The following is a 27,487-nucleotide window of genomic DNA, read 5'->3' on the forward strand; positions in this document are numbered from 1 at the left end:
TGTTTTGCAAATTGTAACTTATATCTTGGGTATTCTAAGTTTCTGGGCTAATATCCACTTATCAGTGAGTACATATCATTTGAGTTCTTTTGTGATTGGGTTACTTCACTCAGGATTTGTCTTTTTATCCATCTCGTTCACCTATTTGCTTGTCCCACCCCTTGCCAGACCCCAACAGGGATCTAGTGGTTCGCATGATCATGGTGAATTTCTTTGCCCTATTTTTAAATGATAGCCATGTTTCTGTTTTTCCTTGAATCGGAAGGCCTATTAATCCTGAAAGGGAAACAAGAATAAAATGATGGATTTACAGTTGGAAAACTTTACAAATGAACTTTTGAAGGATGGTTACATGGTAGAACATTTAAAAGGTTACATGGCAACATATAGGTTGATTGACGGCATGGGTTATCTGTGTAGACAGAGCAACATGCATACAATGGCTCCTTTAAGAAAAGGAATCAAAAGAAGAAAGTTAATGCTTTTGCTTATTAAGCTTTCTGTTTTTGTGATATAAGCTAGCTTCTCTCTCTCTCTCTCTCTCTCTCTCTCTCTCTCTCTCCAAAATATTCCTAGCCAATTATTGCTAATTTGCATCTTATACTTTGCACTACTGCGTAAAGCACAAAACTTCACCCAGATCCAACAACTATGAGCAAACAATACCTTACCATTTTTCCAACTCAAAAATTTTATTTTTAAACAGTATAATTTTGCTGAGCAGTGGTAGCACATGCCTTTAATCCCAGCACTTGGTATGCAGAAGCAGGCTGATCTCTGTGAGTTCAAGGCCAGCCTGGTCTACAGAGTAGGTTCCAGGATAGCCAGGACTGCACAGAGACAACCTGTCTTGAAAAACCTAAACAAACAAACAAACTTTTAAAGACTTTTGGATCATTTGGTTATATAAGTAATGGAGGGATAGCACAGGACTCAAACACTCAGTTGATGATCAGGTATAATGCTGAGTAGCAAAAGCTCTCTGTTTCTATCAGATTAACAAGATTCTACCAGTGGCCAATCAATGAGATATAGAAGAGGGAGCTACTGCATCTGAATATGGAGACTCATTTTGCCTTTGAAGAAGCTAGACTAATTCCTACATTTGGTATGAAATAATTGGAAGAAGTTAAAAGACTTGATTATCCAACTGCATGGGTTTCCATGATCTCCGTTTTCTTGTTAACTACTGAACAGAGTCACAAAGGACAGTACATCTCAGGCAGCCAGCCCACAGACGAACTCGGGTTTAAAATGATGTCAGAGAAATTGTTTCTGGCCCATGCCCTATAGGGACAGAGAAAAACCTATGGTCAGTTCTGTCAGTGCAAGGAGGTGGCTTTAAGTGAAGACTTACTGGGTTTGAAGCATTACTCATTCTCCCAAAGGCGATCGGTGTTTCTGGTGCCCTGGCAGGTCCCAGCATATGATGCTGGTGGAGATGCTTAGAGACACCTTTGTCTCAAAGGCAAGGAGATCGCATTTAGAGATTGCTACTGGCAGTTAAGATCCTGACCTGTAGGAAGCACCAGTCCCCTGCAGGTTGGCTCATGTATTACACTGCTACAATGCAGGTTTGCTTTTATGGAGCCTTCTAGAGAGAAGTTTCTAAGGAGAAATTGGCAGGCAGACATCCCCTGAGTCTTCATATGTACCCACCACCAGCCAACCCTCCATTTTGTCTGTGATATTGACTTGTCCTTACTAAAACAGTATAAAATCCTGCTTCAGAAAAGGCAGTTGTATTTGAAGCGCCTGTGTTTATATTACAGAAAAACTGATTTTAGTCATGGGGAACCTTCTAGTTGTCGTGTATGGTTCAGAAGGGACAGAGAAAATGAATACTGTGTACATTGTCACCTTTAGAAAGACTGACAAACTTGTACCTGGTGACAGGTCTTCCTAGCTATTCCTCACCTTGTAGCCAAATAGAGCTGCAGAGGTGTCAAAGGGAAAAACCCTTGGGTTTTTGCAGTGAGCCCTTTTACCCCACATGATGTGAAGCACTGTAATATGTACAGAACAATACAAGAACTCATGAGCAGAGCTTGAAACTCCCCATTGGCTGTCCTGTACCAGCCCATGGGTTGGCTTGTTTTCCTGGACCACCAGCCTCCATCACTGTGACTGTTATTATCTGGCAACTTTGATTAACCTGAAGAGTCACTGCCACCATTGGTGAAAAAGGTAATATCACATACATTTTTTTAAGCCAGGGTTTTCCTAAGCATAGAAGATTAGTTTTTTGCTAGCCTGGCTCACAATAGACTGTGGGGAACCTTACAGAAAAGCAGAAGGAACAAAGCAGCCCTTGTTCAGGAGCCTCTGTCCCTCCCTTGAGTACATTAGTCCTCCCCTACTTCAGGAACCACCTCTTCCAATACGGCCGCCATTTCAGACCATGTGCCCGCCCCACCGCTGATGTCTGGCAGGTTTCGTGCATGTATCCGAGATACCTTGTTCGAATTTACAAAGTCAATACAGGAAGAGGCAGATGTTAAGGGTACAGTTTAACCGAAATGTAAGCAGCTAAGGAAAAGGGTGCGATTAATAATTAACCTACAAATTCACACAGAAAGTGGTGTCACGGGTTGACCTCCCTGTGACTGTGTCCTTTTCTTTTTTAAAGCAACAGATGACAAGTTCAGAGAATGGTTTTACTTAAGACTCTGCCTTTGAAAGTTCGATCAAATGGATGAGAACAAGAGATATATGTGACTTTTTTTTTTTTTTTAGTAAAGAAATGAAATGGTCGAACGCCTTCCCTGTCCAGCTCCTTACAAGTTTAATGGTCTCAGCTGAGCTGAGCAATTTTTTTACATGCATGAAGAAGCATAGGTGGTTGCTGGCTTATGCAAGGGTACTTTGAACATGAGGTTTATGGCCTCTGTTTTGATCTCTGTGCCGAAATCTGTCTTTCATGTGGAGGAATGCAAGGAATTATAGTGTACCAGCTTTAAGTTCATGAGGATACCCCTTGACCCCAACCAGCTATAGTCAACAATGCCTCAAAGCACCAAGTCACTTAGTTGCTTACACAGAACTTCTGGGAAGTGAGAATAACTGGCTTCCCAGGCTGGTGAGGTGGAGGTCCCTGAGTTTCCACAATGGAAATGCTACGGCCGGTTACTGCTCCTGTTCTGTAAGTGGCAATCCCAGAACAGTCAAGAGATGAAAGGCTGTTCCCTGAGCTGACTCTCTATTTTACTGGCAAGACTCAAGACATAAAGATCAAGGAAAGTTCACTGCTGTTTCTGTTGCCCGTGCTTGGATTAGTTTATCTTTAACATGAGGTGTGGTCAGAAGTTATCTTTAAGATTTCGTTAGTGCACTAAAGTGTAGAAGGGAGCCTTTAGTTCGGACCTGGCAGATACTTGTTGATCTCCCACATAGACCTGACCCATGGAAGCAGGAAAAACAGAGTGGAGATGATGATAGTAGAGATAAACCTGCTGTCTGTTGATCTTAGCCTCAGATTAAGGAGTCACTGGAGGTTTTAAAAATATAGCCATCAGTACCTATGAGAACGATATGAATAATTATCTCCACTCTAAAGCTAGGAAAAAGTCACTAGACTTCAATAAGCTTGGATTGTGGTGGCAAGGTTTGAACTCTGGATGTTCTAGTATAAAACCAATCTCATGTAATGTATGCCCTTCAAAATAAAACATGGTACTTAGCCTTCAAAGAATCTCTATCTTCTTTTCCCATAATATTATCTTTCCCAGATTCTTTGATCTTATTTGGAATCCTTCTGATGTGGGGAAATTTATGAAACTTTCATAAAGTCCTCTTCAGACCTTGTCCCAGACTGAGAACCTGTGGCTTCTTTATCAGTGAAGACTTTTAGGGCTTAAGAGAGTTAGGGCATTGTGTTAATAACCTATTGCCAAAACCAGGTTAGCTGAAAGTGCAGTGTATTAAAAATGAGATAAAACAGGACTTCAAGTCAGACCTTCCACCCAGCCCTCCCTGTCCCCAGCATCTCTTCCCCAAGCCACGCCCCTACCCACCCCTACCAGTGAGGAAACAGGAAGACCAGTGGTTGAGAACTGCATACGGTTTCATGATAAGGATGGCATAAGCTCTACATTTATCATTTGTTAGTTGCCATATTAATCAATTAATTAGTAAGATGTTATGTAGTCTTTATCATAGGAGCTTTCTAGACAAGAATGCTCAGAGTATGAGAAATAAACAAGTTGTCTCAGCAGTCTACAGCTGGTAGCTGGAAGCCAAACCCAGGTCTGTTCAACTACTGTCACCCACATCTTAATCAGGACCTTACTCTTAGCTTTAGGCACAGGCACAGGCACACGCACATGCACACACACACACACGCACATTCAAACATATAAGCATACCCATTCACTCTTGCTTTGACCATAAAGCCATGGAGAGATCTCAGTCCTTCCTGAGTTCCTATCCAGTGTTGGGCAAGTATAGTTTTCCCTTTTTATTGAAAATCCTTTTCACATCCTTCGTTCTTGGAGAGTTCTACTACTATTGACAAATCACTAGAAGACAATGTGAAAAATACAGAAATACACTGACCAAAATTCAAAAACTTGGTGACATAGTATTTAGATATTAAGTCTTATTTTGATTTCACCTCACTTTCATTGTTCTATATGATTATAGGATCAATCATTTAACTTTTTCATTTTTAGTAGTTATTGAATATAATACTTCTTTGTGTTTATTTTATTTTATTTTATTTGCTTCCTGGGTATTATTGATGGTATAATTGTTTGCACAGTTTACCATTTAGCTATCTGCATGTGCCCCTGAAATGGATATTTTTAATTTCTACCACCTTGCTTTGTAGAAATGATTTCCCGCTATTACTGCATTATCCCACTATAACATGGGATCTCATTTTTAGAGACTTTTTTTTTGTAGAATTCATTATTTATTTATATTGTCACACATTAGTCTAGGATGGCCTTGAACTCATATACTCATGGCAGTCCTCCTGCCTCAGCCCTCTAAGTGCTAAGAGAACAAGCATGAACTCCCACATCCTGGGTGGCTCTCCGTTTTACAAGCCTTCTTCTTCTTCCTTTGACAACTTTGTTTTGATATGTAGTTCTAGTATAACTTTTACACATTGACCTTCTGACAGGATCTGTGAACTAAGTTCTATAAAATATACCTTCTACCCCAACATCTCTGTCAGGTTTGTTAGGAGTTTCATTCTAGGATTTGTATTGATAAGTTCTGTTATGAAGAAAATGAGAATATCATAAGCATGTGTATTATGTTGAAGCTGATCAGAAATATCAACTTCACAGATTTTCTTCTATGTATTATTTTCTTCCAACTGATATATATATATATATATATATATATATATATATATTTGTGTGTATATATATATATATATGCATATGTGTGCATACACACACACCCCTTCCTATACCCAGTTATTTTCTTCCTTATATCCATCCATGCCATTCTGTGTCATAGATCAGGTGAAATTTGTTAACATAGTTCAGAGAATTGATCTAAGAAGGCCCCAGGCACAGTGTTCCTCTGCTATAGTAGTAGAAACACATTAGGAAAAAAAATATCATTAGTTAAGCTCAGGGAAGGATAGACTTTTCTGACACTTCCAATCCGGAGATATGCTTTACCCAGATCAAAAAGAAATCACTGAGGAAACCCAGGTAGCTCCCCACAATTCACATGTTCTTTCCTGCACCCCTTTTTCATGCTTGAATGTACACAATAAATGGAAAAGAAATCATAACATCTTGAGAGGAAATAGATGCCTTAGAAATGAATCAGAGATGGAAATTTGATCCTTTGCTGGTCTTATGTATTTATTATTGGGAAATGCACATAAAGAGTTGTAAGTCACATCAGCACTCACATGCTAAGAGAAATGGGGGCTTGTGATTGAGCACCAGTGGCCTGGGTGGGATATGTCTACCGCTCTGTGGCCACTGCTGGGTACTACAGCCCTGCCCTCCTACCCACTTCAAGCATTCAGTTCCTTTTAGTTTTTGGTCTTTTCTGAGCTCATGAGTAAAGTTCGTTACGATGCAATTGTTAGTCCCTTCTAGAGAAAACCTTTGACAGTTAGTTCATAGACGTGTATTTTCTCCATTGAAACTTAAGCATTCCTGTGAGTCACCAGTACCAACTGGAGACAGAGGCAATCTATTTTAGAATTCACTAGTTCTTTAGTGTGGTCAGAAGGTCCGAGGCACAGCAGCAACAGGCAATTGCAGTAAGATGGGTCTACAAACGGTGCTTCATTAAATACATGCCGTAGTTTTAAAGTTCTGCTCTTTAAGGAATATTCCTCCTTCTGGTTAAAATGGTCTACTGCATGTGGGTTTGCTGACTGGCCCTAATTACTTTTCTATTTTAGTATTTTAGCTTTGTCCTTCAGTTGCTTGAACTTCTTTTCAAACCCAAGGCTGATACCTTTGTCATCCAGACAGAAGACTTCTCGGAATTAGAATATTGATTCTCAAATGTGATTTGCTTGCATTTTACCGGTCCAGGGGAAAGTAAAGTATACATGTTGGATTAGAACTTCTCATTGTTTAAAAAAACAAACAAGCAAACAAACAAACAAAAAAACTTCGTGTTGGTGTAAAGGGCGTTTTACTAAATAATGCATAAAATATTAATTGAGTTTTAAAAGGCTTGCATTATCCTTATCCGTATGTGTAGTTAATTGCTCCCAGGTGCTTCCTGCTGCTTCCAAACCGTGCTCCCATTAGTTTGTATTCTTAGAGTCCCTAGAAGACAAGGGGTGGTCAGTTGATGTTTCCTTTACTGAAAGAGGCATTTACCCTCCGAACTGATAGATCATTTGGCAAAAATTAGTAAGGACAAAACCAACAGCCTGTTACAAAAGGATCTTGGATCCAGAGTGAGGCAATTTGCTACCTCTTCATGTACCTCCTATCCCACGCAGACATCTGGGTTGCATAGTCTATTGCTTTTAAGAGCAAAGGAAAGCCAAAACAGTTTCACCATTTAAAAAAAAAAAAAAGTATTATTGAGGTCATGTGTGCCCATTCTTTAAAAAGAAGAAACAAACAAAAAATAAAGTTTATTTGAATGTTCCTTTTATCTTTATTTATTTCTACTGCAGGGCTTAGAATCTTATCAATTGATGAGTTAAAAGCACTCATTTTCGGTTGCTCTGTAATGCTGTGCTTTAGTTTCAGATGTAGCCTTCATTTAAGTTATTCCCCTTCCTAATTCTTGTTGTTTGTAACCTGTTTCCACTGGTTTACTTCCCAGTTTATCCCGATGCCTGTGCTGTATGGTGTGTTCCTGTATATGGGGGTGGCCTCACTTAACGGTGTGCAGGTAAGCTTCCTCAGTGGTCCGAGCAAGCCCTGTGCGTTTCTCAAAGCAGAACTAGTCCAGTCACAGATCTCTGATGAAGGCACTAATCATTAACTAGGGGCTCTTTTAAAATACATTTATTTTCTACTTCCCCCACCTTTTACCTGCTTCTCAATTCTGATGGAATCGACAAAGCTAGCTGGTGTCAACAAATGTTATCCTAAATGCCCATTGCTGAAAAGGGGTGCTAAATGTCATTTGGTGAGGAAATGAGCTGCTGTTCCCATTACCTCCTCCTCCTCCTCTTTACCTCTTCATCCTCCTTGTCCCAGTCCTTCTCCTCCTCTTTACCACTTCCTCCTCCTTGTCCCAGCCCTTCTCCTCCTCTTTACCTCTTCCTCTCCATGCCCCTTTTCACACTCCCACTCTTTCTTTTTGTCTTGTATTCTTTTCTCATCTCTCTCTTACATCACCTTATTTCATCTCAAGATAGATACTCACTGTGTTCTTAAGGCGGTGTTTGCGCACTTGCCTGACCCCTTGTAGACAGCTTGCGATCCTTTAAAACTCAGTGATCAAAAGTTTTGTAGCAATAAGCAATTAAAATTACCATGTAGTAGTTACTGCTTTCATCAAAACTTTCAGATGTTCACTTCAGTTAAAATGACCACCCTGCACAACCCCCCACCTCTGCCCCCCCTCCGCCCCCAGCCACACCTCCACCATGGTCTACTTTTTAAAAAATTTACTAGGCAAAACTTGGTGAGGGACTTTGTCTCTCAATGGAGGTTTAATTTAATTGGCACCAGGAAGCTGGAAGTTCCGCCACTTTCTGGCACCCTGTTAATTGCAGCCTTATTTAGCACTCAGTAATGTTTTAATGGGAAAAGACTGTGTGTTCTGTGATCATCATAAGAATTCATTTGAACTCCTTCAAAACAGCCCTTGCTTTCATTTATTACATTTATATTAACTTGGTTTTAAAGTCAGATAGATCTGGGCAAATGGCCAGACCCCCCAAAAGCAAAGCTAAGCTACTTTACTATTCCTGGTTTTGGTCCAGTAGAAGGGTTCTTCTGCACCGGAATATTTGGTATGAAATGCAAAGTGGTTCTTCATGGGCTGCATGGGTGACTGAGGGTTTTTTCATTTTGTTGTTTGTTTGTTTTGTTTTGTTTTGTTTTGTTTGCTGTTGTTGTTTTGTTTGTTTTGGTTTGCCATCCAAGTAATTTAGGAAGTACAACTTTGTAAAATATTTTATTTTTCCCTGCCATTTATAAATACTTATTCTCCTATAGATGGGAAAATATGAGCATTAGATGCCTAGGACTAACAGTTATTAATTTTTGTTTGCCCTTAAGGATCCAGTCAAAAACCAGAGGTTTGTGTTGGGTGTTCCAGGGGCCTTATCAATGTCTAGAGGTGAATACCTGTCTATAAAGAGAACAAAAGAGCCAATCATCCCATAATAATTGTAGGGAGTGTTGTAGGGACAGCTAATTAGCTGTGTTGTTCCTGAAGTATTATTGTCCCAAACACCTTTTCAAATTTCTTTATTTTTCTCTTCATTCTTTCTCTTTTAGACCCCTTTGACAAGATTGGTTTAGCAAGGAAAAAAAAAAGAAATCTAATCTTTATAGATAAGAATATATTAAAGGGAGAACAAAAGCTATCAAATAGGCAGAGGCTCCAGAGAAGGTTATGATAAAGTCGCTTACTTTTCCTTAATTTTTATAATTAGTCAGCTCAGTGCCTGTCTATACAGCGTCTCCCTCTGAAGGCCCCTGGATGAGGAACTGAGCATCATTGTACTCTCCTCATAGTATCAGCTCAGTACTACATCTCTGGGATGCGCCTGGCACAACTATCCACCATCATCCTTCCAATTCCTGATCAATACATGACTGTGTTAACCACTCTCAGACTCTTGAGTCTTGTGGTCATTGTCTTAAAACTCACCATAATGCTCACAGAGCTTTTCTCTGGAAGAAATGCTGATACACTAGTGGGTATGGATGTGTTAATAAATTATAACCTAAAGAAAGTGGGACTTACTGGCATAATCTGCGTGGTTCCATTTTTAAGTTATATGGGTTCTTTATCTCCTTAGAGCATAACTGATATGCCGATGTTGTGTTTTTTCTTTCAGATAAGACAACTGAGGCAGGAGTAGATGCAAGAGCTAGGAGGAGTCTTCCCTCAGCATAGCGTACCAAAATGGATACACAATCCTCTGTGCTGAAAAGCAGAGAGTAGAAAGAGAAGGCAGAGGATGAGCAGCTAGAATTTAAGATTTCCTTGTAACTTTAGCCTTTTATGCCCACTTTATCTTATGTACCCACTAAATATTTCTGGGAAAAAAATCAGCAGAAATTAGAAGACACGTAACATAACGTGATCTGACTGGGCTAATGTAAATCCCCCACTCTCTAACCTGAGCTTTGTCCTTTGAAGAGGACATTGTTCGCCTGAAATATACACTATAAATCACTCCTGGCTGGTTAAGCAGAGAAGAAACAACTCAACAGACTCTTCAGATAATACATCCACCTTTTCTTCCCCATTCCTCCCAGTTCATGGACCGTCTCAAGCTGCTTCTGATGCCCTTGAAGCATCAGCCTGACTTCATCTACCTGCGCCACGTCCCCCTCCGCCGAGTCCACCTGTTCACCTTCCTGCAGGTGTTGTGCCTGGCTCTGCTCTGGATCCTCAAGTCAACAGTGGCTGCAATTATTTTTCCTGTCATGGTAGGCTTTCAAAATTAAAACTATCCCTGACTGGATGGCTATCATATAGTTACTATGACATGTGTGTGGCTAGTCTTTTCTGGCTTTCAACTCAACACGTTGACTGGTTGTAATAAGATTCCCATGGCAATCGCTGCTTAGAATCATGTTCACTTGAGTTCAATAACTGGCACAGGTTCCTGCTGGTCAGCAAACATCCTTGAGCCACCATGAACTCATCAGTGGGAGGGTAGCATTGTTATTGTTCTGAGCATTGATAATGAATGCCAAGTGAATAACACAATGTCTGGCAGGCAGTAGACACCAGAACATGTGGTTTTTCAAGGTATTGTATAATAGAACCATTCTAGGGAAGAATAAAGTGCATTTCCGTCCAAATAGAAGCTTTTGTAAGCTCGTGAGAAAAGGTGGAATTCACTAGAGATAGAGTTTTTGAGATTTGTTTGGTTTACATCATTTTTAGGATATGGTTGGAGGCTTACATCATTTTTAGGATATGGTTGGACTAGTCTTCCTGTATACTTACAAGATGAAGCAAATAATTGTCCCCCCTTCCCCCCCCGCCCCAAATCAAAATGGAAAGAGAAAAGGCAATCTCTATTTCTTGATTCATTATTGATTTTTTTTTTAACTTTACTGTAATTTCATTTCTTGCAAGAAACTGCCCACATACACTCTTTTAGTGAAAAAACTTTTCCTGGAGAGACTTCTACCGCCAGATAGAAAACCTACAACAGACCAAAGAACAGATAAAACCAAAGTCCAATTTAGTGAACCACTTAGTTTTATTGGGGTTACTTTCAGGAATTTGGGTGAGGTGTTACTTAGAAACAGAAAATACTCAAAGACTGCTGCATGACCATTACCAGCATGGGTGACAGCTCACAAAGCTGGGAATGTGGAGCACAATGCATAGCCTGCAGGCAGCTCAGCAGGCTGCAGAGTCCTTTCCAGGTGCTCAGCTGCTCTGAGTCTTCCAGGCAGGTGGTCTGGGCTTGGAGTCTCTGCAGTTTGGCTTGTTTGAGAGCCTCCTTTGCAGCTTAGCTCTTTGGTTTGTGAGGGACTTACAGCTCCTATTGCTTACTCTGGCTGGGTGTGGCCTAGTGAATCTGGTCAGTTTTAGGGACTTCCTGAAGGGATTTCAAGTTGTTTACCTTCGAGTTTAAGGATCTTCTCTGTAGGATGGAATGTTTCAGTCTTGGAGGAAACTGTTATACTTCAAAGCTGTTTCCATCTTGTTTTGTCATCCTTACAATCTGATAAAACAAATACATAACAAAACAAAAACAAAACATTTTCTATACCATACACTTATCGTATTTTGTTTTTAAAACCAACTGACTCATAACAGGGATTATTATTTTATTCTGTTTTATATTTGCTGTTTATAATTGTGTTTCTACCCCCTACCCCAACTAAGACATAGAAAAAATGGTTTAAAAAAATAACTGACAGTTTTGAGCAAGATTTTTTTTTATTGATGGTCCTTTACATAACTTTTTCCTCTTAAGCTATAACACACTGTAAAACAAATTGAATGTAAGAAGTGACTCCCATTTATTTACCTAGCAGGGCTTTCTACCTATATATTAATTTGTTAATATCAGGAGAGTGAAGCCTCCCCAAATAAATTTGAAATACATCTGATAAATTACGTATTACCTGTACTAAATATAAGAAAACACTTTGCTTTTGTAAGGTGTGTTTTCCCAGGGATTTCCTTCAGCTCAGAGATGGTTTTGGAATGTTAGCAGTGCAGATGTTACTGATTTCTTCTGGAGACGGATGCCTCCAGTACGGAGTGTAGTGTGGATGGAGCCCACTGTCAAGTGGAAGGCCACCCCACCCCCCACTTTGGGAACTTGACTGTGTGTGACTTTTGTTGTTGAACATGTGGTGTTAACGAACCTCCATAGGGAAAAGGAAAGCGAGGCAATCAAATGTTACATAGCAGACAAGACATTTCATAGAGCTTGGTATTTGTATGCTGACTAAAAGAAATTCACAAAATGGTCCATAGAACCAAAGAATCAGAGGTAAAAAAAAAAATGTCAGCCTGAAAAGCAGGAACCTGGGGCTCAAGAGATTAAATACAGACTATAAATCATTCATGGTCAGAAATGACTGAATTGATGTCTCATTGATTGAGAGTGCTTTCTGCACTTACAACTGCCTATACTTCTGACACCCTCTTCTGGACTCCACTGGTACTTGCACACATTTATACACACACAAACATACATATAAATAAAAACAAAATAGAAGAAAATTAAAAAGCAGATAGACTGTATGCTTTGCATTCTTTCTTTACTGGTATCACGACCTTGAAAAACGTAGTGTTTATAAGTTTCAGTTTGTCCAGTGATAATATGAAAACAAAATATTTCTTGAGTTTGTTATAAAGAATAAATGAACTAATATTGCCTAAGTGTTCAGCAAGGATCATTTAATTTAAAATAATGACTAATTTTTAGAAACCTGTATAATTTCTTAATTTTCAATAATTAGGAATCTATGCAGGCTAATTTTTACCTTTCAGCTTTTATAATTATTTTTTTAAAAAAAACTCAGCATGGAAGAAAATGATTTTGGAAAATAATTACCTTTCTTTCATATTCTGATTGAGTATGGTCATGCATCTCTATGAACAAAACAACGTGGATTTTGACTGACACTTTCTTCAAACTGACTGTCACTAAACTGGGAAGACTGTTGGGGGGGTCACTCAGTGAGCAGTTCTGTCTGGCTCTGTACCTGTATGGATTTCTGCTGGCGTTCACAGGTGTGGGGAGAGGGGGGGGTGGCAGTAGCAACAGCAGCATCCCTACAATGTTGTCCTCTGATGTGCCTGTCTTCTGATTGCCTCTCCAGATCCTGGCCCTGGTAGCAGTCAGAAAAGGTATGGATTACCTGTTCTCCCAGCACGACCTCAGCTTCCTTGATGATGTCATTCCAGAAAAGGACAAGAAAAAGAAGGAGGACGAGAAGAAAAAGAAAAAGAAGAAAGGAAGTTTGGATAGCGACAATGATGATGTAAGGGGCACTCCACACTTTCCATGTAAAGCCAGTTAAAGAGACAAAAGTGGGAAATGTCCCTCTTATTCCTGGTGGGGCAGGGACAGCTGAAGGCTCCAGAGGTTCATCTGACCAATCATTCATTACACCAATTTACCCTTCATTTTTTTAATCTCATGGTTTGGTTTTTGTTTAACATTTTCTAAAGGCTTTCTGTAACCACTTAACGTATCCATAATGACAGAATGACTGAAAACAAAGACACAGGACACTACATGTAAAGAACTCGATCTCATAGATGACGGACATTCGTTTAGTAAGGCTGCACAATGCATTAGTGTGCCAATTATAGCCTATTTGACAGAATAACTCAGTTTTTAAATAATTAGAGCCTTGTGTGGGCAGGTGTCAGTGATTTATCTTTTTAACTGAGAATTTCATCAAATAACTTTCCCTGAGAAGACTGTAATTCTGCTGGGATCTGGACCTATATATGGATTTCTGCTGCTATTGATGAGATGACATCAGCAGTATCCTTATGACTTCATGTGGTTTGCTTGAGTCACTGAAGTCCTAAAATTAATTTTTAATTACTCAATAACTTTGGCTAAGCATGCCTTATCTTCAGTCATCACAACAGCTCCCTTTTCTTAGAATTTTACATGTAGAATGGTAAATGTTGACATATTTTTATTTTTTAAGAATTGAAAAATAAATTAGCTTAAGGTGCAAGCGACAAATGAAACTGCCTGGGCTTAAAGTGTACACTGTAATGCTTCGGTGTTAAAGTTACAGATGGTTTTCTAAGTGTGCAGAGCTGGGAGTGGCGTAGCCAGAGCTTGCCTCTGAGCTCCTCTGTGTGTTTGTAGCTGATTGGGCTGTCTGGTTGCATTCTTCTTCTACAACGTGGATATAGTACAGCACAAGGAAGCAAGAGACAGAATTGGATTTCAGATAAATTGATCCAATAAGAAAAGGCTAAATATATCAGACACATTTAGCCATGGAGAAGGGGGTCTGGGGCGGCTTCTGTTGCTACCCTCATCTGTCTTCTGAGAGAGCAGGTGGATAGATTTTCTGTTTCCAAAGATGAAAGAAGAGTAGAGAGCATGTTTACACTGCAGCAGAGATTAACGCACTGTGTTTAAAAGAATAATACACTCGAATGTTGTCTAGAAATCAACATTTGACGTTCATTTTTGGACCATTCAAGACAAACACCAAAGAATGCCTGAGATATTAAAATGATTAAAGTGGCATTCAAATCTTGGATTTTCAAAATAGACACCTCAGTTCGTACTCATGAACACCAAACTTAAAATCATTACACATTGCTAACATGGAGATTAATATTGTAAAGTGTTCTCTATTATTTAAAACAGTATACAACCTTTGGGTACTGTTTAAAACTCACTCCTCTCCCCTGAGAGAAGTTGGCTCAGATAAGCTCCTTACCTAACTCCAGAGTGCTCTGCTACATTTCTGATGACTTTCCCGCGCACAAGGCTCTTGTTTTGATAATGTTTACAGCTCTCTGCCGCATGTCACAAGTAGGTTTTCTGTTTGTTTTTGAAGATGTCTCAGGTGATACTTTCTCTACTGCATCTGTGTCAAGGCGGCAGATGGGCATTTGTTTATGGATAGTGAGCACGATTGGTCGATTGGTCGTATAGGGTTGTATAGGTTGTCTAGGGCAGAAGGTTCTCTATGTTGAGCACATTATTTGAAGTCATTGGAGTGTATCTCTTGACGCTCAGGCAGCTCAGGGTCTCTGGTCACATGTGGCCATATTGGTACTCCAGGGTCACACTTTTATGTTTATGGGCAGAAGTTGTGAGAATTATGTCTTGCTACATTTTAACTGGCTCACGGTTCTTCTGAGCCTGCCTAGTAATTAAGTGTGTAATTAAGAGGTGGCTTCCCAGGTATGTGTAAGTGCTATTGTTTGGGGGAATGTTGGAAAGGAGACTTCTTTTGTGACATGGTCAGGAAGGAAGGTAGATTCGGCATCCTAACTAATTTAATTTTTTTTTGTCAGTTACATATATCATCTTAGTTCTCAAAATACATTATAACTCATTACTACCATATATTAATCATGAGGATTGAGGGCAGGGTCTCACAACGCTAGAGAAACATTCTACTACTGAGACATAGTCCCAACCCTCTTCCTTCTCCCTTCTACTCTGCCCCCTTTCTTTCATTAAAGATTATTTCCATGAAATACTCAGTTTAGAGATAGATCAGAGATCACTTCACCCCAAAAATAGACTTGGGATTAGTATGTTGACTTTTAAAATTGATTACATTTTAGTGTTCTTGCATGGTGTAATATTATATGTTGAGCATCTTCCTCCCCATATTTCTGTTCTCACTGGTCTTCATCCATTAATCTCCATTGTCTTCACAGACAGTTTTACTTCTTGGTTTTATAGATCTGTATAAAAATCTAAAAGTGACATGAAAGAAAACTTAGCATTTTTGTCTTTCTGAGACTGGCTTAATTTACTCACTATAATTATCCCATTTGCATATAACATCTTTCAAAACAACATGAGTTCATTTTTCTTTATGGGCAAAAAAATTGTGTGTAGGTGTGTATCTGTGTGGTGTGTGTGTGTGTGTGTATTTGTGTGGCGTACATGTGTATATATCTGTGTGGTGAGTGTATGTGTGTGTATCTGTGGGGTATATCTGGGGTGTGTGTGTGTGTATCTGTGGTGTGTGTGTGTGTGTATATCTGTGTGGTGTGTGTGTATTGTGGTGTGGGTGTATCTGTAGTGTGTGTATGTGTGTGTGTGTGTATGTATGTGTGGTGTGTATCTGTGGTGTGTGTGTGTATCTTTGTGGTGTGATTATGTGTATCTGTGGTGAGTGTATGTGTATGTATCTGTGGTGTGCACACATGTGTGTGTGTTTTCTTTGTCCAGATCCTGCTATTGAATACTTAGGTTAGTTCTATATTTTACCTATTGCAAATAATGCTGACACAATCATTGAGACTTTAAAAACTAAAGTAGTAGTCCTAAGGAAACCTATGATATTTTGTGCTTAGGTGGACTGTTTTAAGACGTTCTACAACTGCCTAATTTTATCATTGTCCTGGTTATGATTCTCTACTTGTCTGATCAGCCTTTTGGTTTTCTTTTCTTTTTTTTTTAATTATGTTTTAAAATATTATTGACACAGAAAATTGGGATGGATCTTTAATCAGAAAATAGCTTCTGAGAGTCCTAAAGTAAGGAAAGGAGACTTTAAGTCTATATAGAAAGTTCCTTGCTAGTGGATGTTAAAAAGGTCTTAAAATTGTTTTAGACAGGAATGTGGGTCATGATTTTCCTGGAGACAGAATCAGAGAACACTGTAAAACAAAGCATGATTTTTTAGACCATATATAGTTTGGAAATTTTCCTGGATTTGATCTGTTTTCACAGGGCGTGCTTTCACTTCGCACACACAACAACCAAAGTTTGCCAACTGGGAATCCAGTTGTAGAACACTTCATAGTTGTCTGTGGTTTGCTGATTCAGGCTCCAACTGCAGAACACTCCACAGTCAGGCTGTAGGAATCCACTTACTGGGGTTGGAGCCTCAGAGAACTCAGTCCCATTAACTTGGAAGAGGCGAGACTAAATGTGTAGTTCGAAGGTGTGGAGGAAAGTTAATTCGCCAGCTGGAAACAATACCTACCTAATACTCTTCCCTTTGGTAGACGTACATGATAAGAGTTCAGTTTGGGTAAGCACCGGGAAGCAGGAGAGAGAAAGCATTCTAAAAACGGTTGTGCATTTTTTTCCACAGTCTGACTGCCCATACTCAGAAAAGGTCCCCAGTATTAAAATTCCAATGGACATCATGGAACAGCAACCTTTCCTAAGTGATAACAAACCCTTGGACAGTGAGTAGAACTAACCGCCTTGCATGCTTGCCTGACTCTCATCCACGCTTTTCCCAGGATCCTCTAGGGCTATCCTCAACTTAACTTTCACCTACTCTGTCTTTTTTCTCTTCTGGGTGAAGATTTAAGCAACTTACTTCTTTTTTAAAAAAAAAAAATGTTATCTTTTCTGTTCCTTAAGCTCTACCTCCTTTCTCTTATTCATAACCTCTTACACTTCCGTTCAATAATCTCTTGCCTAAGTCATTGCCAGGGTTCTTTTCTTTGATTATTTTGTTTTCAAGAGCTAAACCTGTAACCATGTTTTTTAAATTGTTTTTTTTTCCCAATTATAGTTAGAATTGCAGCTTACATAGTACTACATCACTGTCTGTTACTGTTTGTCCTCCTTAGGTTTCAGTCAATCATGAAGTTCGTTAAAAGAGAGAAGTAATACCTTGGGTCTCTCTGTGATCAATGGATTGATTGTTAATATTTAGAATTTGGAATAGTTTCAATTAAATTGGGAGTCGTAAAATATTAGCAAAAGTAGATTTGAGTGAAATATGTTTTTCTTCCCAACTTCTTTATTTCTCTTCTGTTATTTCATATTCACAGCTATAAGTGCTCTGGTCTTTCCTGAGTAATAGGCTCGTAGCTACATTCTGTAGTGTGTCTGGATCTAAAGGGACACATTTTCTTCCCATGAAAACTCAAAGCCTAAAGTGCTTTGGAGACAATTACCTTATGCTGTTGGGAAAGCTTCATATGGTCACTAATGTTACTACGAAATGGAGTGTCAATCACAGGGAAAAGATAACATGTCATAAGCTATTACACTGTAGCTATCAGCCTATTACTAGTCAAGAAAGACATGAATGTACTATGAGCAACAACAGAGACAGTTTTATTTCTGGTATATAATATCACCCACTGTCAGTAAGAGGCTAGGGTTACCAAGAAAACTTGAATTGAAACTGTTGATTAAATATGGGAATACATATACAGATATATACAGATGTATATATATTGCTCAGTAACAAATTACCCCAGAATATAGCACAAACATGTATTTTCTCTCACATTTTGAAATTTTAAGATCTGTTGAGTTTCTAGCCCAGATTCTCGGGAGATTACATATCAGCTGGGACTAAAGCCCTAGAGAAGACTTGGTTGGGTGGGCCTGAGCATCGTTTCCAACCAATGGTATTGGGCAGGAAGTTTCAGTTCCTTGGCCTATAGAGATTCCTATAGAACCGCCATGTGGGTGTGGCATGGTTCTTTCCCAGAGATAGCTACAAGTCCAAACAGAAGCTGCAGTATTTTATAATAGAAGCTAGGAGTTAGCAGTCCGTTCTCACCATAGTATATTAGCTGTGAAGGCAGCTCTGTTGCAGTGTGGGAAGGAATCACACAGGAGCATAAGCACCAGGAAACAGGAATCACTGGATACCATTTTGAGGCAGGATGCCTGCCCACTGGATTTAAAGAACAAGCAGCCTTACCTTTGTTGTTCAATTTGTAAATACTTTATTTATATGTTTATTTTATAATTATTTATATATATACAATTTCATAATTGTATATAATTATAATTCTATGGTCACCCTTATCAATAGAAATTAGTTAAGGATTTCATTCACAATTTCAGTTCCCCTATCATATTCATTTCACTTTTTAATCTCTAGATAATTAAAAGCAAAAGATGTCTCTAAAGTTGCTTTAATTATCAGTCCAGTACTTTAAGACCTCTGTTAAAAACTTATGTACCAGCTGTTTGCCCTGTCAAAATCTCTTTACAAGTTATTTGGCAGCTGATATAGAAGCTGATACATGACCATTTTTTGACTGAACCTTTTCTAATAATGTGGTAATCTTTGTAGGCCAAGGAAGAACAGAATTGATTAAACTGGAGTTTTAATACCGTACCTTTAAAGTCTCCTTTCTTCTTGAGTAGCAATAGCTACGGAAGACTGAGTGTTGAGCGTGGAGGGAAGCTCAAGGACATGCAGGGGATTTACAGGAGCTGTTGTAGTCCCATGGCAGGAATTATGCTTTCATAATTAAATCAGAGAGAGAGAGGAACTGATTTGGGCTCTATCCTGCAGCTTGCATGTTTAGCTTGATACAATGTTACAATATCTATCGACACATGCTTACCTCAATACAATGTTGCAATGTTCATTGCCACTGTCGAAACCTGATCTTCCTCCTCTTCTCAGTTCTGAAAGGTGCCTTGATTTGCATGGAGATTTTCACATTCACTCTACTTTTACATTTTTACAAAAAGAGCTACATCTTTTCATTTGATTTTTTTTTCCTTCCCAGGAGAAAGATCCTCAACATTCCTCGAACGCCACACATCATGCTGATAAAATTCCTTTCCTTGAGTCGCTGGGTTTACCCAGGTAAAGCAAAGTCAGCATTTGTCTTGTGCTATGGGAAAATGCAGCAGTCGGGGCTATGGGCAGAATCCCTTGCTCTCTTCTCTGGGACTTACAAAAATAACCCAGGACTCACCCAGGCTTTGCTGATGGAGAGCAGTTTGAAAGAGCGTTACTCTTCCGAATAATGAGAAGTTTCAGTGTCATTAAGCTAATGAATAGGATCTTATGATTTTATTGCCATGCAGGGTAACTGGAGTTTCCTGGTAGCTTTCTTCAGTAGTTTCCTTCTCTCTAACAAGGGTCTGGAAATGACAAGTCCTATCTGACTCCCAGAAAAGCGGACTATGAATGTCTGCGGGTACTTGTCTTGGTCCTTCCTCTCTAACAATATTATCCACATGGTAGGTTCATTTTGTTTACTTTGGGACTATTTTTTTATATATGAAATCTCGGGCCATTTTTGCTGGAATTTCCTTTCCTTCCCCTGCTTCATTTAAAAGTCCCTGTTCTTAACCCACGTGGAAGAGGTAGGCATTGGGTGGAACAGTGTGATACATTTTCAGGGTGCCCAGTGGATGGGCGTTTCAGAGATGATAATGAAAATTGTCTTTACTCCATGTTTCTTTCCTTTTATGTTTCTCTTTCTGTCTTGCTTCAGTCCTCCAAGAACTCCAGTGAAAGTCGTGCCTCAAATTAGAATCGAGCGTGAGCCTGAAGACAACGATTATCTTTGGAGGAGCAAGGGAACAGAAACCACGTTGTAACCTGTTTGTCCTTCTCAAAACTGACACTTCTGTTGTTAACTGTTCTAATTTTTTTTTTGTCTATGTATTTTAAAATCTTTTGTTTGGTCACTGGCTGAATAATACAGTCACTCTCTCTGCTTCTCTCTTGCATAGGTAAAAATCAAGACAATAGTGTCCCTTTCCTTAAAAAAAAAAAAAGAAACATTTGAGGGTCACACGCTTGTTTTCATACATTCAGATGTGTCCTCTGACATGTAAATCCCTCTGTCACTCAAGACACACAGAAACCGCCCTTGTCAAGCAGAGATCAAATGTGACAAGAATTTTTGTATCACCTTTTATGAAACTATTGAAAGAACTTGCAACCTAAGCTTGGAGCTTGGCTTGGTTCTGTCTGGCAGAGCAGCCCTTGACCTCCAGACAGAGTCCCTTCCTGCTTACAGAATCCCCAAGACTGGAAAAGTGCTGCTACCAACCTGCCCTTGCTCGCCAACCCTGATCTTAGAGTTATCAAAAGCAGAAAACACTAAAGGTACTTCGCTCCCTATAGAGAAACCTTTGCCATCATTGTAGCAAGTGCTGGAATGTCCCTTTTCCTATGCAACTTTTTTTAACCCTTTAATGAACTTATCTGTTGAGTACATCGAAGAATATTTTTCTTCCTAGATTTTGTTGTTTAAATTATGGGGCCTAACCTGCAACTTATTTTTTGTCAATTTTTTAAACTTTTTTTTAATTACTGTAAAGAAAATGAATTTTTTTCCTGCAGCAGGAAACATAGTTTTGAGTAGTTCTACCTCTTACCTGTAGCTGCCAGGCTTTCTGTAAAAATTGTATTGTATATAATGTGATTTTTACACACATGCGTGCACGTGAGCACGTACACACACACACACACACACACCACTCTAGGGTAAGCCAGAAGGCTAGAACAAATTAAAAGAAAAACAAAACACCATGCTTCTAAGAATCTGTTGGGTTGTCGGATTGTTCCCCTCTCCCCTTTTTTCAAAATAAATGTAGCTGTTTTGTGAAGGAATCTGGGGAGGAGAGAGAAATGTGTGCAGGGGGAACAACTTCTGCTGTGATGATGACTGTGCTGGGAACAGATGCTAGCATGTTACATGTAGGCATCCTATGCAGTATTGTTAGGGATTTCCTCATTTTAATAATTTGTGTCTTTGTGTAAGAACTCTGTGTGTGGTTGTTGCACACCTGTGCAAAGCCAGATAAGAGTGACAGTAGCCAGAGGGCAAAGCTGTCACGCTCCTTGTGTCCATTTTCATAAAATCCAAAACCACTCATGAGAACTTTGTCAGGGGCCAAGAAATGTATTGTGGACATTCAGGTGAAGATATCTTATTACTCAGACATCAGTCAGCATCCCAAATACAAGAGTTCAGAGCTACAATACAAAAGCCATAAGAATATTATCAGCCCTGTGGTGTTACACATCTGTAACATGGTATAGGAATGCACATAGATCTTCAAGGAAAGTTTAAAGTGTTCATTTACATGCCCTCATAGGATAGGATTATTAGACCACATGTATGTGTGTGTATCTGTGTGCTTCAATGGACTGAGTTGAAAATTAGACCTTTCTTAGCCAAATTGATGTGGCATTTGATTCCAATATTTTTAGTAAGTTGCGTTATATGCTGATTATATATTGAGATAATAGCTTGGATGTGGAATTCATATTTTTGGATTTGTATAGCAGCAATTGTGATACACATTCACTGTGAGAGATTGCTGGGAGCATTGAAGAAGCAGAAGGGCACCACCTACTATGACTGGGTCTGTGGTTGGTTCTTACAGACTCCCACTTTCTTACAGGAACTGAAATGTAATCCTGCTCTCCTGAAATCTTGATCAGAGTTTTATTATCCTGTTAGATGTTACTTTCATGGCATTTGGTCATCTTGAAACTTTAGAATTTAGAATAATTAGGCATGAATGTCCCCAAGGGTTTTTTGTTGTTGTTGAAATCATAGCAGCAAATTACATGTCATTTGTTACCATCTCAAATGATACATTTTTACATTGCATTTGTCCTGAGGGTTATCCTTAAAATGGCTGTTGTGCATTATCTGGTTTTCTATTAAACTGTGTAAGGAATCTTACCTTTTTAGTGATAAACACATCAGTAAAATGTTAAAAGCATGCATTGTAAATGCAGTCCAATCTTGATGTTGAATCAAAGACACTTCACTTTGTTTACTTTTCTAAAATCTCTGGATATATATATATATATATATATATATATATATATAAATAATTTTTAATTATGAATCAAGTCTATATAGGGACTCATGACCCTCCACTTACTTTTCAGAGAGCTCCTGGAGCTAGTCACGTCAGTCCTTGAGTAGATCCTGAAGTTATCTCACCCCATGTATGGTCCCTAGTCTGTGACTGGGGTGGATATTAGTATTCATGGACTGAACATAAAGCCATACCTGACATTTGCTTTAGGAGTAGGTAACAGCGAGTGTTCTCATTACCACCGGAGTTCCCACACTAACAAGCAGAACTCCAAATCTCCATGGATGCCCTGCAGTATCTCAATCTGGCTGAATTCGCTCATTGGCCGATAACTAAGCAGATTTCATGGTGGTTTGTTTCTATGCAAACTGGACACAAATACAGCAATGAATTCTTTATAATGCCTTTCTACCCTTCCTCCCTGGATGTGAATTTGGAGATAAGTGTTTCTTGAAGCAAAGACTCAGAGTTGTTGGCCAGGAGTACTGTGGTAGTGCAAACTGGCTGGAGAGAGAAGATGTGCAGGCTGAGCCTGCTTGTCGAAGCATCAAGGCCTCCAGTTTGCTGAGATGCTGAGATGCTGGTCCTGTCCTACTGTGTGCAGAAACTACTAATGGTTTTGTATATCAGAGGCGGTGTTGTTTCAGCCTCTCCTGATAAAGCCGTGGGGTGGGGCGGGGAAGTACTCTTTTGAGAAGATACAAACCAGACCTTCCTCTTGTCGGCCACCTAAGAGAAAGGGCTGTCTGTTGTCAGTAATCTGGCTTATGTGCATTTTGGGCACATGTAACAACACACACAGAGTAAATCCTTTGTCAGTCACGTGTTGCTGTTTAATATGGCAAATGATTGTCTTCCAGGTTTTTGTTTCTTTTATTTTAACTGTGTTGAAGTACTTGAAATGTATTGACTGCTGAGAATCTTTAAAAAAAAAAAAAAAACATTTGAGTTATATTACAGAGGTTGGCATTGATCAGGAATGGGACAAAGTTTTCTTCAGTCTTCTTTTTTTTTTTTTTTCCATACCACTTCACGATTTTGGTGCAAGGACCTGAGATTTTCTTCTTTATATTCTGTGATGTTTCCCATCTGCTCTCACAGCAGGAGCATGAAGCCCAGTTGGTACGAAGCAACTGGAGACAGAAGACAGCCCTTGGGGAGTCTTCAGATGAGTTTATAGAGCTTCCTGGTGGCCTGACATGAACACCCTTTTGTAATATAGGTGAATGTGGCAGGCTGGGTTTGACCAGAGAGTTGGATCTATCTAAGTCCTGGCTCATTTCACTGTGCTCTGTGGATACACACAAGAATCCTGAATTCTGTTTCCTAGGCAAATACTGCAACTCAGGGCTAAAGTCACCCAGTGAATCCTTAGAGCCTGAAGTAACTTTGTCCCAGGCCTACAATGCGTATCGACAGCAGACTCGCCTCCGTGCAGCCAAGTTCATGGCTGGTACATAGCCGTACACATTATGTTTCACAATCAGTACGCACTTTCAGGTAGTCTTATTTTTATTCTCTTAAGTCTTTATTAACTTTGGAGAAATGATGCATCTTTTTATTTTAAATGAAGTAGATCAACATGGTGGAACAAAATGATAAAGAACAGAAAACATTTCAATATATTACTAATAATGTTTTTCCAATATGAAACCTAAAATTCCTATAACATAGTATTTTACAGTTTTATGAAGCTTTCTATTGTGACTTTTATGGAATTAAGAGATGAAGAAGATGAGATATTTTAGCATTTATATTTTTCAAAATTAAATGTATACTTAAAATAAAGTAACTTTATGCATTTATGAGTGTTGAGTACTTCCATTCAATTCTTTGACTGATTGCTTTATTTTGTCCCTTTGGGTGGTGTAAACACAAGTAGAAATATGCTAGATCTAGATATATATTTATATCTATATATCCATATCTATATGACTTCTACTTTTATGACTTCTAATATTATATATACATATATAATATTTTAATATAATACATTAATATATTGTATATTCATGTACATGTGAAATATTAGAAGTCATATATTTTAGTGTTAATGAGATGTTCTTGTTCAAGGTTCAAAGTAAATTCATATTGAATAAGGACAATTAGAGTAGTTTCATGGGAATATATATAGTCAATTAATTCTCAAAGCAAATCAAGAGGCTATGAAATGTATGCTTTAGTTAAAAAATAATTACTCAAATGAACAAAACCCAAGAATGATTTTCCATCTGAATCTGATTCCCAGAAGATAGACTGCACACCCCTCCTTCTCTCAGGACAGCTTGAGCTTCCATGGAATGTCTCCAGGAAATGTCAGCCTGGCCCCCATGTTGTAGTCCTGGTAACTGCAGGCGGAGAAAATGGTAGGGAAGATGAGAGAGGACTGTTGGGAGCAGAGAAAGGCTACTCTGGACTTCAAAAGGAGGGAGAGAGGCAACGCCCTTGCCCAGAACAGTCATCTAATTTACAAGTTTCATGAGATGCTTAGTATGTGAGGATCTGAGGAATGGTGGTCCCCGTGGCAGACTTGATCACCGACCTGTAAGAATCACCCAGCCCAGACTTGAGAGAGAGCAAATCTGGGGAAGGTTTGTTAGTTCTCTTCTTTTGAGAATTTACTCACTATTATGTGCACAACAACCAAGTCAAGAAATGAGGATAAAGCTATCTTTTGCCTATAGTGATGAGCAAATAACCTTTAGAAAGTCTCCAAAGAAGAATGATCTATACCCCAGGAGAGTATAGCGCTGCTCTAGTTGCATCGTAATAAACTATGTTTGTGTTTACAATTTATTTTCTGTGAAGGGAAGTTTTTAAAGGTAGAATTGTGGAAAGTTACATAAGCTTTAAAACAACAGTCCTTTGACATGGTGATTAGGAATACGGCAGCACAAGCCTGGAGTGGAGCAAAGACTGTCTCAGCTGATGTCCACGCAGAAATCCCTTTTGAATTGGATTTCTGCAGCCCTGACTAGGGGCAGAGTTGATGACAGAGTCATGTGTGAAACTGTCACCCGGCAGTCACAGATGAGAAGCCTCCTCTGTGCTCTCACAGGTCACATTTTGGCTTATGGGTTTGTGCACATACCTTATCTAACTGACAAGATTTACCCTGTGAAAAGCAACATACGCTTACATTTCCACATGGTTTCAATATGCAGCCTGGCATTCCCTACCTGCTAGAGAACTAGGAAGTCCATCCTGAGCCTCAGAGTAGCCACACTATGGCTCGAGGTTAGGCAAAGCATGAGCTCCCGAGGTCTGTCTGGAAAGCTCAGAACCCCCTATGCTCTTCAAGCCATCAGTTAGCTTGTTTCTTTACCATTTCCCAGAGATATGTAATTACCTACTTATAAATACATAATTATCTATTGTGTATTCTCTGTAGATATATAATATAGATATGTAATTATACACAAGATTTGTGACTATCAGGGCAATAGTGTCTAAAGCATGCCATCAGTTTGTATAACAAACACGTCAAACAAATGGCATCTAAAGTAGAGCAAGAACATAAGAAGGGAGAAACAAAACAGAAAGCTATTGATCTACTTAATTACTCTAGTTAATAACTTTAGTTATAAATTAAAAGTTATAAAGATAACTATAAAATATACTCAAGAACTGAAGAATCATGTTTTTGAGCCCAGAGGCCAGGATGTCACAATAGATCTTAAAGGCAAAGTGTATTGGTTCAATAATGATATTTTCTGTTGATTAAATGATTGAATTGATTGTCTTAAAGGTAAAAAAAAAATGAATTGCAATCAATGTTCAATTAGTAATTTTCATAACCTAACCAAGATAATGTGTTCAGCTTGCTCATTAACTTTTGGAATCTGAATGGAGTAGTTTCTGGACAATTAAATATGACAAGTAAGTCTTACTTTCAAGTAGCTTACAGCCAAACAGGATAGTTGTAGAGTAGGTAGTACAGTAGAAAGGTGTGTGGGCCAGAGCAATGTGGTGTCAGTCACCAAGTTTGCTTCCCAGCTCCTACATGTTGGCTCACAACCACCTCTAACACCAGTTCCAGGAGATTTGATACCCTCCTCTGTCCTTCATGGGCACTGCATGCATGTGCACTTCCTCCAGATAAAGTCATGGAGACAAAACACCCATAAACACAAAATAAAAATAAATCTCTTTAAAAAGTATAAGTGATGAAAGACATGTGTACTGGGTAGCATGGAAATCCAAGTGGTGGTGCTGATAATTCTTTATGGCAATAAAATATTGTAAAGGACCTCAAGAGTCAGCACAGAACACACTCAGACACCAAATTCTCAGCACAGAGGAGATTTAGTGCCCTGGAGGCACAAGAAGGGGGCAGGGAAAGAGAGCTGTCTCTGGATCCAGCAAAGACAAACAGCAGGTGATTTTGCACCAGGGGTTTTTAAGGAGAAAGGGGTAAGTCTGTGCAAGGGTGAGTTGGTAAATCCTGAGTAGACAGGTTAGCAAGTGTAGCTAAATAATGAATTTTGATTTATGGGCCTTTATGTCTGGATAGTTGGACCTTGGAGTTTTAGTCATAAGGAAAGTGGCCAAATAAGAGAATAAGCCTTGGGGCTGGCTTTAAGAATGTAACATAACCACTTAGCAAGGGAGAGGGAAGAAGAGAAGTCAAGGCAGATGCTGTTAGCCCTTCAGATATGTAGTTACCTGGGCATTTTCTAAAGCATCCTGACATTTTGTAAAAGACATGTATGCCAAACAAATGGTGGCTGAAGTGGAATTACCAAAATAGATAAAGAAAATATGGAAGATACAAACAAAATAATGAAGGAAAAGAATTACCATATGCAGTGGTTTTTTTTTTTTTTTTGATGTCTCCTTCAAAGTTCATGTTGAAGGCCACTCTTCAGTGTACCAGCATTGAGATGAGAAGCAAAAGGTGAAAGGGTCAGAAAGAACTCTGCTGCCATGACTACACTGATGTATTTGCCACAGAGGGGCCTGGCTACCTCAGGAATATATTCCTCGTAAGGACGAAATTGACCTTAGATTATTCTCCATTTATCTGGTGTGTGCTTGTCCTTCCAGCATTATGATATTGCAAGAAGCCTCCCTAACTCCATCAGAAGCCTCACATCTTAGACTTCTTAGCCTCCAAATATATAGGCCAAATAAATA

General features: G+C 39.1%; 1 protein-coding gene across 11 annotated transcripts in view; it reads left to right on the forward strand.

The window, feature by feature from the left end:
* Slc4a4 (solute carrier family 4 member 4) overlaps positions 1–24,159 on the forward strand; it is a 422,068-nt gene extending 397,909 nt beyond the window's left edge. For 10 of the 11 annotated variants that reach the window (XM_029477155.1, XM_029477156.1, XM_029477161.1 and 7 more), the window contains 6 exons: positions 7,267–7,335; positions 9,888–10,061; positions 12,933–13,094; positions 16,878–16,974; positions 19,282–19,361; positions 19,999–24,159. In XM_029477155.1, coding sequence (XP_029333015.1) covers positions 7,267–7,335; positions 9,888–10,061; positions 12,933–13,094; positions 16,878–16,974; positions 19,282–19,325 — 546 coding nt within the window. In that variant the 3' untranslated portion in view covers positions 19,326–19,361; positions 19,999–24,159. The remainder of the gene's footprint in view (positions 1–7,266; positions 7,336–9,887; positions 10,062–12,932; positions 13,095–16,877; positions 16,975–19,281; positions 19,362–19,998) is intronic. The other variant, XM_029477162.1, reaches the window with a different exon arrangement.
* Positions 24,160–27,487: the final 3,328 nt, after the last annotated feature.

Source organism: Mus caroli, chromosome 5 (genome assembly GCF_900094665.2).
Source record: "Mus caroli chromosome 5, CAROLI_EIJ_v1.1, whole genome shotgun sequence".
NCBI classification, from domain to species: Eukaryota; Metazoa; Chordata; class Mammalia; order Rodentia; family Muridae; genus Mus; species Mus caroli.